This window comes from Dromiciops gliroides, chromosome 2, assembly GCF_019393635.1.
Source record: "Dromiciops gliroides isolate mDroGli1 chromosome 2, mDroGli1.pri, whole genome shotgun sequence".
NCBI lineage: Eukaryota > Metazoa > Chordata > Mammalia > Microbiotheria > Microbiotheriidae > Dromiciops > Dromiciops gliroides.
In genome coordinates, this window is record NC_057862.1 from 602,686,338 (window position 1) to 602,703,564 (window position 17,227).

Below are 17,227 nucleotides of genomic sequence, written 5' to 3' on the forward strand. Positions count from 1 at the left end.
AAACCCCCCCCCCCCCAAAAAAGGGAATGTTACCAGTCTCATGCACAGTGATCCTTAGGCCATGAGAGGAGGAAATACTTGTGAGAGGTTGTTTAAATGATTTGGTGTGTCACTGAATCAAGCTGTGTGACCCTCAGCAAGACACTTAACCCTCATTGCCCCAGGAAAAAAAAAAAGAAAGAAATGTCCAAAGACTCTGGACTACTAAGGTTTTAAAAATCACTATTTGACAAAAACTGCTGGGAAAACTGGAAAACAGTTCAGAAAAAACTAAGCATAGATCAACATCTCATATAGTATATCACAGTAAATGGATATATCACTTAGCCAGTAAGGGTTACATTAGAAAAAAATTAGAAAAACAAGAAATTACCTGTTAGAGCTATGGAAGTATTCATGGTCAAAAAGGAATAAAGATGAGCACAGGGTTAAAAAAAAAGGAGTTCTGATTATATAATTTTTTTTTTTTTGCGGGGCAATGGGGGTTAAGTGACTTGCCTAGGGTCACACAGCTGGTAAGTGTCAAGTGTCTGAGGCCGGATTTGAACTCAGGTACTCCTGAATCCAGGGCCCGTGCTTTATCCACTGCGCCACCTAGCCGCCCCCTTATATAAAATTTTAAAGTTTTTTTTACAAGCAAAACCAATGTAGCTAAAATTAGGAAGAAACAGATAAATGAGGGGAAATATTTGCAACAAATTTCTCTGATAAGGGTCTCATTTCCAGGATATATTAGGAATTGACTGAAATTTATAAAATTAAATGTCATTCCCCAACTAATAAATCATCAAAAAAATATGAATAGGCTGTTTTCTAAGGAAGAAATTTAAGGTTACAGTCATATGAAAATACATTCCATATGGGGGATGAGCTGACATTAGATAAACCTCACTCTTATCAGAAATGAACTCAGAGATCAAATACACATATAGAGTTTGATGTAGAAATAAATCAAACTCAATAGGGGAAACAACTGGGGGCAGGGGGGAGGGGTGTTAAGAAGGGAAATTAGTCATAAGCAAAACAAAGGGAAAAAAACACAAAAGTGAAGAAGTGGAATCTAAGGAAATGTCCATTAATTGTGGAATAGTTGAAAAAACTGTGGTATGCCCCTTGAAAAGATAGGTGGCGCATAAGTTTTGCACACTGCACATATTTCGTGACTCTTCTGATGTAGAGGATCAATTATGTTGATTTTTTTCCTCTAATTTTTTTTGTCTTTAAAAGATACTATTTGTTATATGGCATAGCTATCTGGAAGGGAGAGGGAAAGGATTACCAAGGGAAAAATAAGGTAATGTTAAAAAAAGATATAAATAAAAATGTATTTTAAATTTTTTAATATTCTAACTTCTTGTTGTTCATTCTTCATACTCAAAGAGGAACAATGACATCATGACATTGGGGTCAAAGTATAATTTATTTCACTATGGTTGATCGGTCCAATATGAGCTCAGAAGGTTCTACTACAGGTCAGGCACAAATAAATAGTCCGTTTGAACATTTGGGATAGAGATGTCTCTAGATTTGTCCATCTCGTGTTTCCTTTGTGCTACTGTGATTCTGCTTTTCTCATGGAGTACAGTCTTTATTGACACCGGCATACCATGCTACACTAGCATCTCCCTTGTCTCACAATTGATACTAAAATTGTTCAGACGGGGCAGCTAGATGGCGCAGTGGTTAAAGCACCGGCCCTGAATTCAAGAGTACCTGAGTTCAAATCTGGCCTCAGACACTTGACACTTACTAGCTGTGTGACCTTGGGCAAGTCACTTAACCCTCATTGCCTGCAAAAAAAAAAATTGTTCAGAGAAACTTTGAGAATGTCCTTGTATTACTTCTTCTGACCTCCATGTGGGCACTTGCCTTGTGTGAGTTCTTTGTAAAATAGTCTTTTAGGTTAAAAAAAAAAGAGTTTGCCTATTTTAACTTAAGAAATGAGAAAAGATATGAATTCAGAGATTCCTGGGTAATCTAAACTGATGCAAAATGAAGGGAGCAGAGCCAGAAGAACAAATTATACAAAGATAATAATAGTGTAACAAAAAACTGAAACACTTTAAAACTCTGATCAATGTAATGTACAATCATGTCTTCAGAGTATCTATGATGAATAAAGCATGTAACTCATTTCCTGATAGAAAGGTGATGAACTCAAGGTTCAGAAAAATATATACAATTTTAGAAATGGCCACTGGGGGGGGGCAGCTAGGTGGTGCCGTGGATAAAGCACTGGCCCTGGATTCAGAAGGACCTGAGTTCAAATCTGACCTCAGACACTTGACATTTACTAGCTATGTGACCCTGGGCAGTCATTTAACCCTCATTGCCTGGGGGGGGGAAGGGGGGGAAATCCACTGTGTGGATTCATTTTGCTTAGCTATGTATATTTGTTATGACATTTTTATCTTTAAGTTTTTTAATTAGGAAGAAGGTCTCACTCAGGGGAGGGGATGACAGCAGGGATAGAAAAGAAAAAATCGAACCATTAAAATTTCTTTTTAAATGCACAGAAACAAAAGAAAGAAATCCAGGAGGAAATACAGAGTAACAGATGGAATTTATTATATACCTTTTCAAAGTGTTTTAAATATACTCTTCTTTTGCATTATGCTGTACTCTTCTGGTACTTAAATTCAGAACAAAAAATCAAATTAATTTTTAAAAATTCAACAGAGGAAACAGATTTACTCACTTGTATATGCAACCGTTCATTCTCTTCTATCTTCTTTTGAAGGTCTTCATCAAAGACACTCTTCTGCTCTTGACTCAACTGAGAGGAAGATTCTCCACTTTTCTGATGGAAAGAACAAATCACATTCACATAACTTTCATTTTTCAGAGAAAAATCCCAAGCAACTCTTTCAGATGCCATGTAATACACAAAGAGCAGATCTGAATTAGTACAGGGAATTTCCACACCAAGAGTTCCCTATGCCAATGAAATTTCAGGTTTAGACAAGCAACTGCTTACATTAATTTAGTACCTTAAAGTTTACAAAATGTTTTCCTCATAACTCTGTAAGATTGGCAATGAAAGAATTAACGTTCTCCTTTAACTGATGAAGAAACACTATTCTAGAGAAACTAAGCAACTTGTCCACAGCCACATATGCAGAAAGTTCGGTGTTGAGAAAGGAGCCCCCAGGGGGCTAGGTGGCTCAGTGGATAAAGCACCGGTCTTGAATTCAGGAGGACCTGAGTTCAAATGTAGCCTCAGACACTTGACACTTAACTAGCTGGGCAAGTCACTTAACCCTCATTGCCCTGCAAAAAAGAAAGAGAGAGAGAGAGAGAGAGAGAGAGAGAGAGAGAGAGAGAGAAAGGAGTCCCCAGAGAAATAAGTAACTTCCCTAACCACATTCCCAGAGATGAGCTCATCCATCCATCTACTCTCATTCCTAAAACTCTCCAATTAAAGGGAACTGCAGAGCTCTGGCATAACTTTTTTAAAAGCCCTACAGTTAGCTATTTTTAATGCCTTCTTGATTTTTTTTTACTCATAAGAGTAAATTTACTCATAGGAGTAATATTATGCAAATGATCCAATAACGAGCATTTGTTCCTCCTTAACACAGGGCCTTGAGACTATCAAAGAGACTTGACCTAACAGTGACACTGTCCTTTTGGCATCATCTTTCTATACTTCTCTGCCTCTCACTTAACCTCATTTCCTCATTCTACTTGAAAATGGAAATACTAACAAAAGCAAGTAACACAAAAGCTCCTCAAAAGTAAAGATGTTATCAACATTGTGTGTTGATCAACTGTGATGGACTAGATTCTTCTCACCAATGCAATGGTACAGGAGAGTTCCAGGGGACTCATGATGGAAGGGGATCTCCAAATCCAGAAAAAAAAAAGAACTGTGGAGTAAGGATGCTGATTGAATCATACTATTTCTTTTGTTTTGGGCGCTGTTGTTTTTCTTTTTTGAGGTTTTTCCTTTTTGCTCTGATTCTTCTCTTATAACATGACTAATGCAGAAATATATTTGATGTTTATATATATATATATATATATATATATATATATATATATATAAAACCTATATCAGATTACCTGCTGTCTAGGGGAGGGAGAAAGAAAAATTGGAAATTGGAAATCTTATAAAAACAAATGTTGAAAACTATCTCCACATGTAACTGGAAAATAATAAAATACTTTTATTCAAAAAAACAAACAAACAAAAAAAAGTAAAGATGTTAGACAGGAACAAAAATCCCTGATAGAATAGGAACATGCTCAATAAATTGCCAGCTCATGAAGCCACAAAGACCTGAAAGGTCTGAGTTTTTCTGAATGGATTCATCTAAAGATCTGCAATCAGTGAGGTATGAGGTACAAAAAGAATTTCATGTAAACTTTTAAGAATTACAAGTCTGAATTTTTTTTCCATTGAGACATAATACATTCAGATCTATTTTACCTTCTTTGAAACTTCCAAGTGTATCAGTCTCTTCTATCAAAAAATATGAAAACCTTAACAAAAGTAATCATGTGCTTGTTAAATAATGTTGGCATGAAACACTGGGGGCAGCTAGGTGGCGCAGTGGATAAAGCACCAGCCCTGGATTCAGAAGGACCTGAGTTCAAATCTGACCTCAGACACTTGACACTTAACTAGCTGTGTGACCCTGGGAAAGTCATTTAACCCTCATTGCCCCACCCCCAAAAACAAACAAACAAAAACACTGTGGGGGGGTTCTTCCAATAGATGATATTTTAATTACCAATGTAAATAAATGGTCAAGTGAAGAAACACTGACAAACTGCTATGATGCCTTCTATAATAGCTAGTGTACCAATTAATCAACAAACATTAATAAATGTTTAGTACCTACTATGTACCAGGCATCGTGTAAGTACAGGGGATAAAAAAAGAGGCAAAAGACAGGCCCTGCCCTCAAGGAATTCACAATCTAATGGGGGAGTCAACAAACAAACAAACAAATATGTATGAACAAGCTATGTACAGGATGAATAGAAGATAAGACTTCCCGTAGAAAGATAATAGTTGTATGTGTGTCCTTCCTTCTCAAAGAGGAACATGACATTGGGGTGATGTCATGACTTGCACTGAATTGGATCTAAGTGAGGGAGGGTTGTACAAGGTCACCAACCTCACTCTTTCCTCCAGAACTATCTGGGTCCAGTGGCAAGATATACATAAGAATGACTGAAGATGGCCCTGGATATTTAAGGCAATTGGGCTAAAGTGACTTGCCCAGGGTCACACAACTAGTAAGTGTCTGAGGTGAGATTTAGACTCAGGTCCTCCTGACTCTAGGGCCACTGCTCTATCCACTGCACCACATAGCTGCCCTAGGATTATAGTTAGGACTAAAAAGAAGACAGGGAGGTCAGTAGTTAGATGGTGCAGAGGAAGGAGAACATTCCAGAAAGATGGCACAGCCAGAGAAAATGCCCAGAGTCAAGAGATGGAGTGTCTTGGTTATGGAACAGCCAAGAGGCCAATATCGCTGGATCAGAGTAAGCGTTGGGAAACAAGGCTGGAAAGGCATGAGGAGACTAAGTCATGAAGGGCTTTGAATGCCAGAGCATTCTGTATTTGATCCTAAAGAAAAAAGAAGCCACTGGAGAAAACTGAGGAGGGTAAGGGAGACGACATGATCAGACCTGTACTTTAAGGAAATCACTTTGTGGCTAGACAGAGGGTGGACTGTATAAACCACTGTATAAAATGCTTCTGGAATAAAAAACTCTGAAGTCAAATGGGCCTATACTTCTGAAACAAAGGGTAAGATGAATCCCAAAGGATATTTAATTTTAGTCTTTCCCAGCTGGACTTAGGCACCATAGTCCTAGCCTCTTAGGTGCTGGCCTCCACCCCATGCAAAGTTGCTGGTTGCTCATCAGGTAACAGATTATAATTATGATCAGAATCCAGAGAATCCAAAATTACCTTCAAAATAGTCAAGCATTTACAGAATTCTTTCTCTCCTTATCTGATTGAGAAATATATCTAACCAAGAAAAAAAATCTATGTATATGGCTGCAATCCCCAAAGAGGTCCACAAGGCTAGTTATTCTGGAACAAAGAAAAACCCCCAAGAATCCACGGCAAGAAGGGGGCCTCAAAGTTGAGAAAGCCAAAATTCATGTTGAGAGATGGAACTCTCCTGCCGTTTCATATATAGGCAAGAATTATAGTAAAAGCCTAAACTAAAATCACACACCAAAGAGTCATTATGAGTCCTCCCAAAAAGGAACATGTAAAAAATCTGCTGTCTTGGCTTAGAAAGAGCCTTCTGGGGGCAGCTAGGTGGTACAGTAGAAAGAGCACCAGACCTGGAGTCAGGAGTACCTGGGTTCAAATCCGGCCTCACTTACTAGCTGTGTGACCCTGGGCACTTGCCCCAATTGCCTCACTAAAAAAAAAAAAAAAGCCTTCTATGGGCATCTGGCACAGCATTAAAAAATTAAAAAAAAACAATAAAAAAGAAGTCAGGTTAAAAAAAAGTAATCCCAAATGGTCCAGAAAAGAAGAAATTGGTGATTAACTTCTATGAATGTTTAAAGATGAACTCAGACTTGTGGAAGGCAGGCAGTCAAGCACAAAGGCCTTCAGGTACATGTAACATACAGGCAAGATTTGCAGGGACTTTGGCCAAAGGTCTTGCTGTATGTCACGTTCCCTGCCTAAGGCAGGCAACTAACTAGCTGTGACTTTCCCCATATTTATCATAATATGGTAACGTATTGGTTTAACTGCTACTGCTTCTCCACCCTCATGTAACATCTTACACATGCCTATGCAAAAGACTGATTGCTTTGTGGTTAGGGAACCAGGATTCCAATCCCAAGTGACCTGGGACAAGGCACAACCTCTCTGGGCCTCAATTTTCTCATCCATATAATGAAGGGATTGGGTGAGATGACCTCCACTGAACCTTCCAGATCTAACCCTGTGAAAGTATGACACTACAGAGCACCTAGACTTTGAAAACACCAAAAGCATGATTTCATCAGTGTATCGTGCTCCTGGTGAACACAACATGTGATCAGCCAGCATAGACATTTTCCTTGTAAAGAGTTGCCCAAGATGATGTAAAGTTAAGCAGCTTGCCCAGAGTCAGTTAGTATGGCTCAGAGGTGGAACCTAGGTCTTCCTGATTTACAAGCTGGGATTTCTATCAACTATGCCCAGTGCCTCTCTAATTAAAAATTAGACTTAGGAAATAAGCAATTTCTAACTCATAAGATCTCCAAAAGTATGAGAATATTAACATATAGCATCAAGAAAACAGCCATGTTGTATAAAACTTAAAGCGAAAAACAACCAAAATTTTAAACTGAGGGGAGTTTGTATGGCAGCAACAATACCAAGCTGGCTTGGCAGTGATTTGTTTAGGAATAAATGTTTAGAAACTGTATCCACATCCTTACATATCTGTGGTAAGAGCATGATACAATTATTCCCTCCATATCACATAAGCAGTGGAGATATGGGTTTCAGAGTCAACACTTACCTTTCACTAGTAGCAGTACACTAACAAAATTATTGTTGTTGCTATTGATTGCTACTATGGATAGGAATTGGACTGTAATTTAATTGATAAAGGCAACTCCCAGGTGAGGAAATTCCCTCTAACGATATACATTACCACCTTCTCTGCAACTTAAAAGACTTAGAGAGATGCCTAGAGCACTGAGCGATTAAATGATTTGGACAGGATCACACGTGGAGTATGTGTGAGAATTCAGTTCTTCCTGGCCTTGAGGCTAGCTCTTTATCTACTATATCACACTATCTCTGTCAAATATTATTACCTATTGTTACTCCACATAATATTCATAACAGCAATAGCTGTTACTGTCATTTACAACCCTATATTAAATTTTAAGGTCTACAAAGTGCTTCCTTTAAATCAACCCTTTGTAGAATATAGTACAAGTATCCCAATCTTATCAATGAAGAAACTGAGGCTCAGAAATATTAAGCCATTTGTTCACAAACAACTAACAAAGATTAGATCTACGTTCTACTGATAAGAAGTCTGATGGTCTTTTCATTATATTACACAATAAAATATCAATCATTACAACTAACATGAGACAATTTACACAGTTGTTTCCCAAGTACTAATGCTACTATAGATTTAAGCATATATCTGGGGCCTAAGCAATGCTCAGAACTCTTCTCTCTACTTCTTCTCGAAGTAAGTACTGGTACAAATATCTATCCAGGTGAACTGGAAGAACATCTATTTTGGGGGAAAATTTTGCTTTATTGACTCAGGAACGGATCTGGCACTTGGGTGGACAAGACTGATGAAAACTTTGTAGCCCTGTACAGTTTGGTACCTGGACGGCAAAGTGGTCCTCAATTATTTTTATTTGAGCCTACCTTATTTTTCTTGCCTCGGAGTTCGCTCAAAGCAAGTTCATCCTGAAGTAGTTCAACCCTCTTGGCAAGCTGCAGATTGCGAAATGTCAAACTATCCATTTCTTGTTGCAGTTTTCTCAATGACTGATCCTTCATTTTTAGTTGTTCCTACATTAACAAGAAAAATAGCCCACTGCTCAGAATTCAGCCTTCAGGCTTAGAAATAATGAGTTTTTTGTTTGTTCTAAATTACACTAAAATACAAATGTAATTCCTTACTTCTGTGATTTTGAGGTATATGTTTACTGTGCTAGGTTCTCAAATATTAAGCTCAAGTACAGATAATAGTTTATCTGTTAGTCAACAAAGTAATTTCTAGGTGAATTGCATAAATCCATTCATTCACATATTCATCTAATGTAAACCACAATACTGGGAGAGATGCAAAAGATTAACTAAAACAAGGTCTCTGCCCTCATGGAATTTACAGTCTAACAAATACAAAATAAAATATAAGTACATAAGAGAGGTTCAAATTCCTATGTGAGATACAAGGAAGGAACAATTATTTATCAACTGGAGGTAAATAGTGTCCGGGCCAAAATTAGTATGGGGAGAGTTAATTGGGTGGCTCACCATAATATTGGGGTTCAGAAAATAATGGGGGACCTCTAGGTCCAGAGTTTCCCCTTCTCCAAACTGCCTCTTTTTGAGTCTCCAGACTAAGAAGAAAAGAGATTAACAGCCTCTTTTCCACAAACAAATCCAGTTTTATTAGTGGTAACAAAATTTACAACTCAAGTGGAGTTAATAAAGCTAGGGACAATGAGAAAAGAGATAGAGAAAAGGGAAAATATGACCCACTTCACAGATAGTTAGAATATAAATCTCATGGGTAAAAAAGGCCCCCAGGTACCTCAAATAAGCTCTGCTTTCTCAGCTATTCAGAACAGCTTGGGTCTGGCAAAAACTAACTCAAACACTAAACTTGTTTCCAGCTCAGCTGGCTTAACAAGCCAGCCTTGCTGGAAGGAACACAAACTCACCACCACCTGGAATCTGCAGTTCTAAGGAGAATCCGTTTTGCAGTGTCTCCTAGTTAGGATGGAAGATCAAATACCACCAACTCCTCTCTCTCTCTCCACCTTCCTTCCCCATCCCTCTCTGTGTTCTCTCTCCCCCTGCCTCTCTCACAGGCAGGGTAGTTCTACAGCCATGCTGAGTCTCCAACTGGTTTAACATCCCCCCTGGGCTGTCCCCATTATAATTTGGCCAGGCCCATATGGGTGTGGAGGAACTCCTAGGTGGGGGTTAGGTACTTAGTTTGATACTTTGACTCAATAAATGTTCTTTGTGTTGTTTGTTCTATAATCTCAGAGTACACACCCATCTTCTCTTAGGCTTTTTTAAAGCTTGCATCTTTTCAGTCTGACCATAATGAAGCAAAGATGGGGTTATGAAAACACCAAATCACAATTAATTCCTTATATTCGAAAACCTTTCATCCAAAATTTACTAGTTTTGTGACTGAGCAAATCACTTAAGCTCTCTCAGCCTTAGTTTCCTCCTCTGTAAAATGGGAATGGTGGTATCTACTTCACAAAGGTTGTTACAAGAAGTAAATAAGATAATATATGTAAAAGCACTTTATAAACCTTCAAGTACATATAACATTATTATTATTATTATTATTATTATTATTATTATTATTATTACTAAGAAAGAGATGAATGTGGAAATACCAACTCTAAGGGCATTTCAGAAATAAAGAACAGAATAAGCAAAGACAAAGTGCAGAAAACCACAGGACCTCTAAGGGGGCCAGTGCATTCTAGTTTTGCTGAACGCAGAATAACCAGAGAACAGCAATGTCAAATAAGACCTAAGAACTGAGGATAGCATCATGTCTTGGAGAACCTTTAAAGTTATGCTAAGGAATCTGAACTTTATTTGATAACTACTGAGAGAGATTTTAAGCAAAATGAAATGACCATATCTATATATAAGGAAGATTAATCTTTAGTGTGAAGGTAAAGGAGAAGGAGTAGGGTGATAGGAAGAAGGCCTCTGAGCAGCTTATTACAACAGTTGAGGCAAGGCTTAAACAAGAGTAATGGCAGGGAGAACAGAGAATAGGAGGCAGATATAAGAGATACAGTCAAAGTGTAATTTGTCAAATGATAAGATGTGGGAAATAATAGGGTAGATGAGAAATAGGAACACCAAGGGTTCAAAAACTACAGATGAGATAAATGGTAGTGCCATGTACAGAAATAAGGAAGTCAGGAAGACCACCAGGTTTTAGAAACAATATATTTAATTTGGGAGGTTTTTACTCCCCAGACCCAGCCTATCCACCTGTGCAGACATAAAAGGCAATCCAAGCACCCAGCAGAAACAGGCCCTAAAGGGGCCCTTCCCCTCTCCTGGGGCAACTCTCACTTCTCATTACCCACCAGCACTGACCACACCCTCCTGGGTGAATGCCCCATCCTCACGCCCATAAAAGGATACCCAGAATCCTTAGTTCTCTAAAATTCAAGTCTTCTACATACTTCCAATAGTTATGAATGAGGAACATGGCTGTTCACACTGTGTGGATGAGCAAAAGGAGTCACTAACTACAATCCTTCCACTAAGATGGTAAACCACCAGGCTTTACCATCTGCCCTGCCATTGTTCCCTAAGGTGCACTGGCCTTTCACCATCTGTTCTGCCTCTACATCGTCTCAGCCCTCAGGCATTGGCATCTGTCATGCTGCATTACTCTAAAAATCACTAGACCTTTCCATCTGCCCTGATAAACCCTCCCATATATACGTTGTCTAATTAGAATATGAGCTCCTTGAGAGGATAGACTGTCTTGCTTTTCTGTTTGTATCTGCAGCACTTAGCAGTGTTTGAGACTTTAAGGAAGTGCTTAATAAATACTTTTTTTTCATTTGTTCATTTGGGGTATGTTGAATTTAAGGTACTAGCAAGATATCTAGACAGCTATGTCCTATAAACAGTAGAAGGTACAGGTCTGGAGATATAGATTTGGGATCTACATAAAAGTGTTGCATGAAGCTGTCAGAGTTAATGAGACTGTAAAGAAAGTCCATAGGGATAGGAATTCTTAACCTGGAGTTGATAACTCTTTTTTTCTTTTATATTCTGATAACTGTATTTCAATACAACTGATTTCCTATGTAGTCAAAGCCTAATTCAGAGAAGGGGTTCATATTTCATGACTTTGCCAGTCTGCCAATATGGTACATGGCCTAGATTCACACAATGCCTGCAAAACAGTAGGCACTTGGGGCAGCTAGGTGGCGCAGTGGATAGAGCACCGACCCTGGAGTCAGGAGTACCTGAGTTCAAATCTGGCCTCAGACACTTAACACTTATTAGCTGTGTGACCCTGGGCAAGTCACTTAACCCCAATTGCCTCACTAAAAAAAAAAAAAAAAACAGTAGGCACTTAATAAATGTTTGGTGACTGACTATAGAGGGAAGAAAGAACAGAGCCAAGGACAAAATCTTAGGAAACACCAAACAACATTTAAAACTGAGAAAGGGGAAAGAGCAAAAGAAACAAAGGAGTAATTAGAAGGAGGATTTTTCAAGATGGATTCCTTCCTAACTATATTTCATGGGAGATGACACAGTAAGTTTTTAGAAGAACCTTATATTCTTTTAAGTTCAATGGTGGCTGATCACAGAAAAAGTTTCACTGATATTTAAACATTCCATATACTCTTCTAAAGAAAACCAATAAAGTAGCATTAATTTAGACATATTCATATCTGAATTTCAAAAGAGTAATACTTTGTGTTACTCAGTTTATCATACTTTAATAGGTAATAATGGAAGGGTTTTATTTAATTCACCAAAATACAGGTCCACTAGTAGGCTCCCTTGCTCATGTTAGGACTCAATAATTTTTTTTGGAATAAATAATTTATAATTAACACATCAAATTACCATCCTAAGTAGTACAAGTCCCTGTCTACATCAAAGGGCATCATGGAATAGTGGAAAGAGGAAGACTGAGAGTAAAGAAACCAAGTTCTGGTTCTGACCGCCTAGTCTGAACTACAAGTACAACCTTGAGCAAATAAACCATATTCTCTCTCCAAACAACAATCTCTCCAGTGGTAAAATGCAGGCGTTCCACTAAATCTCAAAGGTTGCTTTCAGTTCAGGGACTCTTAATGTACTAACTATGTTGTCTATATGTAAATTTTTCTTAAGTGACTGATCTATTTTATTAGAACAAATAGCAAATCAATCAGATAGCTTGCTAGCAAGCCCCTGTTAAATGCAAAGGGGAGGGTGGAGGCAGGAGCTAAAAGAGAAATGGAAGAAAGTACCATTTTATTAAGTGACTAATCACAGGGTTCTCCAATAGGTAAACTATCCCTTTGAAATAACCTATTCATTTGGGGTTTTTTTTTCACTAATAGTGCTGAGACAAATTGTCACTTAATCCCAACCTAAATGATCACAGTCCCCAAATGAGAAACATTTGAATGATTTTACTAGTAAATTCTACTATTAACTAAAGAAGTAACCCTATTCAAATCAAAACCCTAGTATATTAGACTAAACTCTGGTGTAATTTTTGATCTCTTCCAATAAGTTCTGCAATGTTCCAAGGTTTGACACAATCAGTAAAATGCCATCTGCAAGGGTTTCATCAAACCGCCGATACAGAAAAAAGTCAAACAGAGAAAGAATGCCTATTATCCAGATGGCATGCACTTAGATCAAAAGCCTACAAAGCCTCAATAGCCAAGATACACAGAAAGACAGACAGAAATAGATAAGCATACTTGATACAAACACTGGAAATACAAACAGACAATGAGTCAGGACCAGAATGAAACATAAGGAAAAGAGAAAGATGAGAAATTAAAAAGCTCTTTTAATTACACTTAACTTTTCCATGAAACAAAGGCCCATCTTTTTTAATACCAATATTCTACTGATGATATTGTATGGTTGTGATTCATAGAACACTAGTTTCCCAACCCTTTATAACTAGCCAGGTACCAGACTGAATCTATCACTTTCAACCATCATGCCTCTAGCCCCTGAGTAGGACATCAGGGCCTAGCTAGTGGAGGTATGTTGTCAAATACCCTTTTCCTATCCCCATACTCTGCCACTAGGGCAGCTAGGTGGCATAGTGAATAGAGAACTGGGCTTGGAGTCAGGAAGACTAATCTTCCTGAGTTCAAATCCAACCTCAGCCATATACTAGTTGTGTGACCCTGGGCAAGTCACTTAACCCTGTTTGCCTCCTTTTCTTCATCTGTAAAATGAGCTAGAGAAGGAAATGGCAAACCACTCCAATATCTTTGTCAAGAAACCCCAAATGGGGTCATGAAGAGTTGGACATAACAGAAAATAACTCAATACCACCACCACCAATCTGCTACCTCCATTTTCCATTTCTTCATCTGGGAATAGTAATCAAATTATCATTTTTAGTGAAAAGATTCAGCCACCGACTTTTCCTGTACACACAACCACATATATCCCCTATTCTACTCTATTCTCCCCTTCTAATGTGCTCTCTGGAACATCTATTCTACTATTAACAGCCCTTCACATCAGACCTCTTCTTCTCACACTCTTCTTATCTCCTTGCAAACAGGGAAACCTGCCTCTCTCCAGAAAATGACATCCCTCCCCACCCTCGATAGTCTTGGAGGTACTTTCACTAATGCCCCCGATGCACTGGGCCAAGAGGGGGAGTAATATGCTCCTTGCTTCTATTTTCACCTCCCACCTATGTTTCAGCCCCTTACAATCTGGATCATCTCCGTTTGACTGAAACAATCTAAATTCTGTTCTCTATGGCTAAACCCAATAACCTTTTCTCAACACTTACTATTTTTGACCTCTCTGCTACATCTGACAATGCTAACCACCCCCCACTCCCATCTGCTCTATACTCTCTCCTCCATAAGTTTTGTGATACTGCTTTGTTGTGGTTCTCTTCCTACCTGTCTAACCAAATTACTCTTTTCATGGAGTTACCCCAGAGTTCTGGGCCCTCTCCTCTTCTCTCTATATTACTTTGGTGAGCTTATCAGTTCCCACGAATTCAATTAACCTCTTTATGCAAAAGACTCCCAAATCTACATATCCAGCCCTCAGTTCTGTCTTGAGCCCCAGTTTCACATTTCCAATAACCTGCTGAGACACTACCTGAATATGCCATAACTATCTCAAACTCAACATGTCCAGAACCAAGTTGATTGTATTCTCCCACCTCTACCCCCACAATCCATCTTTATATTTCTAAGGAGGTACCAACATTTTTAGTCACCCTAGTTCACAAGCTAGGATTCATCCTTAACTCTTCCTTCTCCTCCACCTCCCATTGTCAATCATTTGCCATATCTTGTCAATTCTACCTCTTCAACATCCATCCACTTCCCTCCATTTATACCATAACCACCGTAATTCAGGACTTTATCATCTCGTCTGGACTATAACATTAATTTAGTATTTGGTCTCCCTACATCCAGCCTTTCCTCTTTCCAATCCAACTTCTATAAGGCTGCTAAGTTGATCATCTTAAAGTGCAAGCATGATAATCATTCTCCTACTCAAGAAGCTTCTGTGGCTCCCTACTGCCTCTAAGATAAAATACAAAATGGCATTTAAAGCCCTTTACAATTTAGCACCAGTCTGTATTTCCAGCCTTAATATATGTTGTTCCTCCTCATGCACTCTATGTTACAGTCAAACTGACTTTCTTTTATTCCCTGGACATGACATTGTATCTAACTTGTCTTGGCACAAGCTGGCCCCCAAATTTGGAATGCTCTCCCTCTTAACCTTAGCCTCTCAGAGACTCAGCTCAAGTGCCACGTCCTTCGAGAAGGCTTTCCCAATTCTTCCAGCTGTTGGTACCCTCCTTCCCCTAATCTCCCCACCAAAACCACTTGGCATTTCTTTTGTATATATCCTGCCTTTAACTGTGAACACATTATGTCACCAGAGTGAAACACGAGCTCCACTGACAGCAGGAACTACTTTGTTCCCATCTCTGCAAACACAGCACCTGGTAGTGCCGAGCATATAGTGAGTGCTTAATAAATGCTCACCAACCCTGATCTAATGAAGTCAAAAGTGAGTATCAATAAAAAGGTACTCGACAAGCACACAGTTGGTGTAAGAAGGCTGTGATCCACAAAGAACTGCAAGTAAAAAATGACTAAGAGGGGCAGCTGGGTGGCACAGTGGATGGAGCACCGGCCCTGGATTCAGGAGGACCTGAGTTCGGGTCTGGCCTCAGACACTTTACACACTTACTGACTGTGTGACCCTGGGCAAGTCACTTAACCCCAATTGCCTCACCAAAAAAAAAAAAAAAGAAAAATGACTAAGAAATTTCCATTCAAGAAAGGCTAGTCACTAGGTTGATGACAAAGGATAACGAATAGACAGGTGAGGTGCTGCACTAGTTTACTGACAATGTCAGGAGAAAGTGAGGAAGTACCAAGTCTGCAGGTGAATTGCTCCCCACCCTGAGGAAAATTACAGAAAGGAAAGAACAAGAGCCATCACAGGGTAAGGAGGGGCCTGGATCGGCTGAAATCCACATTAATGGAGGGTCCATCCACAGTGAGTTCGTGGATCCTTGAGTTTAAAGGACGACATTCCAATTTTCCCATCTGACAATTTCGCTAAGATGTCACCAGCACTACAAATGTAATGACCATAGCTACAAAGCAGTGCCATAAAATTAATCTCTTTATGATCTCATAACTAAAATAGCTCTTATTTCCAAGTGCCACAGAAATGAGTCACATAATAGTAGTAGAAATAGAAGCAGCAGCAACAGCTAATACGTACAAAGTGCCCACCATGTGCCAGGCTCTGCGTTAAGTGCTTTACAGTTATCTTATTTAATCCTCACAACAACCCTGGGAGGTAAGTACTCACAGCTGAGAAGACTGAGGCAAATGAGCTTAAATGACCTGCCCAGGATGATATAAGGTGGGATTTAAGCTCAGGTCTTCCTGACTCCAGGCCTGCCACACTATCCACTTGGCCACCTGATGCCTCCGTTAAGTGACTAAAGTGATGAAGTGACTAAAGCTCAGCTCCTCCAATTAATCATTAACTCTCAGAAGACATCCACCTGGCTAATGAATATAGTCAGTAACTTCTATTTAAGATTCAAACGCAAATAAGCCCAGGAGGAATATTAAATACCAGCTTACCCAAAAAAAAGACAATTTCTTTTTTTAGCAGTTTTCACATTTGTTTAGAATACGTGATAGTGGCTTTCTGTTGTTTTAAGTTGAAAAACACTCTGATTAACACCTCTTCTGGAGAAAGCCCATTCAAACTGTCTGTTATAGCATGGAGGAGTCGAGAGGCCCCCTGATCCCTCAGGATGGAGGAGGACCAACAGTGTTACTCTCGGGTACAGGACTTTCCCTTTCTGATCAGGACTGGGATACCTACAGTACAAACGAGTGAGCTCCAGAGGCTTCCCTTGGAACCTGGCACTGAGGGAAAAGTCAGGAGAGAAGCTAGAGTATTCCTGGACAAGTTAATTGGGCAGGGGAGCAGAGAATTTTGCCCGGGAGAAGAGGAAGAGAGTAAATGGGCTGGAAAATGATCAAACAGAATGCACAGAGGGAACTCATTCCTATCCCTTCTGTGTGTCAGCTAGCACAGAGAGCGTCTACTATGTGCCAAGCGCTGTGCTAAGGGCTCTACCAGTATGATCTCATTATATGTTCACAACAGCTCTGGGAGGTAGATGCTATTATTGTCCCCATTTTACAGAGCAGGAAACTGAGGCAGACAGGGGTTGTGACTTGCCCAGGATCACATAGCTAATAAGTGTTTGAAGCAGAA

The 17,227-nt window shown here is 39.2% G+C and overlaps 1 protein-coding gene across 2 annotated transcripts in view; it reads right to left on the reverse strand.

Annotated features, from left to right (window-relative positions):
- The window catches only part of PPP1R21 (protein phosphatase 1 regulatory subunit 21), a 92,029-nt gene that overhangs the window by 59,564 nt on the left and 15,238 nt on the right, over positions 1-17,227 (reverse strand). The window contains exons 3-4 of one of the 2 annotated variants that reach the window (XM_043988520.1): positions 8,375-8,521; positions 2,699-2,800 (exon numbers count right to left, since the gene is read on the reverse strand). In XM_043988520.1, the coding sequence (XP_043844455.1) occupies positions 2,699-2,800; positions 8,375-8,521 (249 nt within the window). The remainder of the gene's footprint in view (positions 1-2,698; positions 2,801-8,374; positions 8,522-17,227) is intronic. The other variant, XM_043988521.1, reaches the window with a different exon arrangement.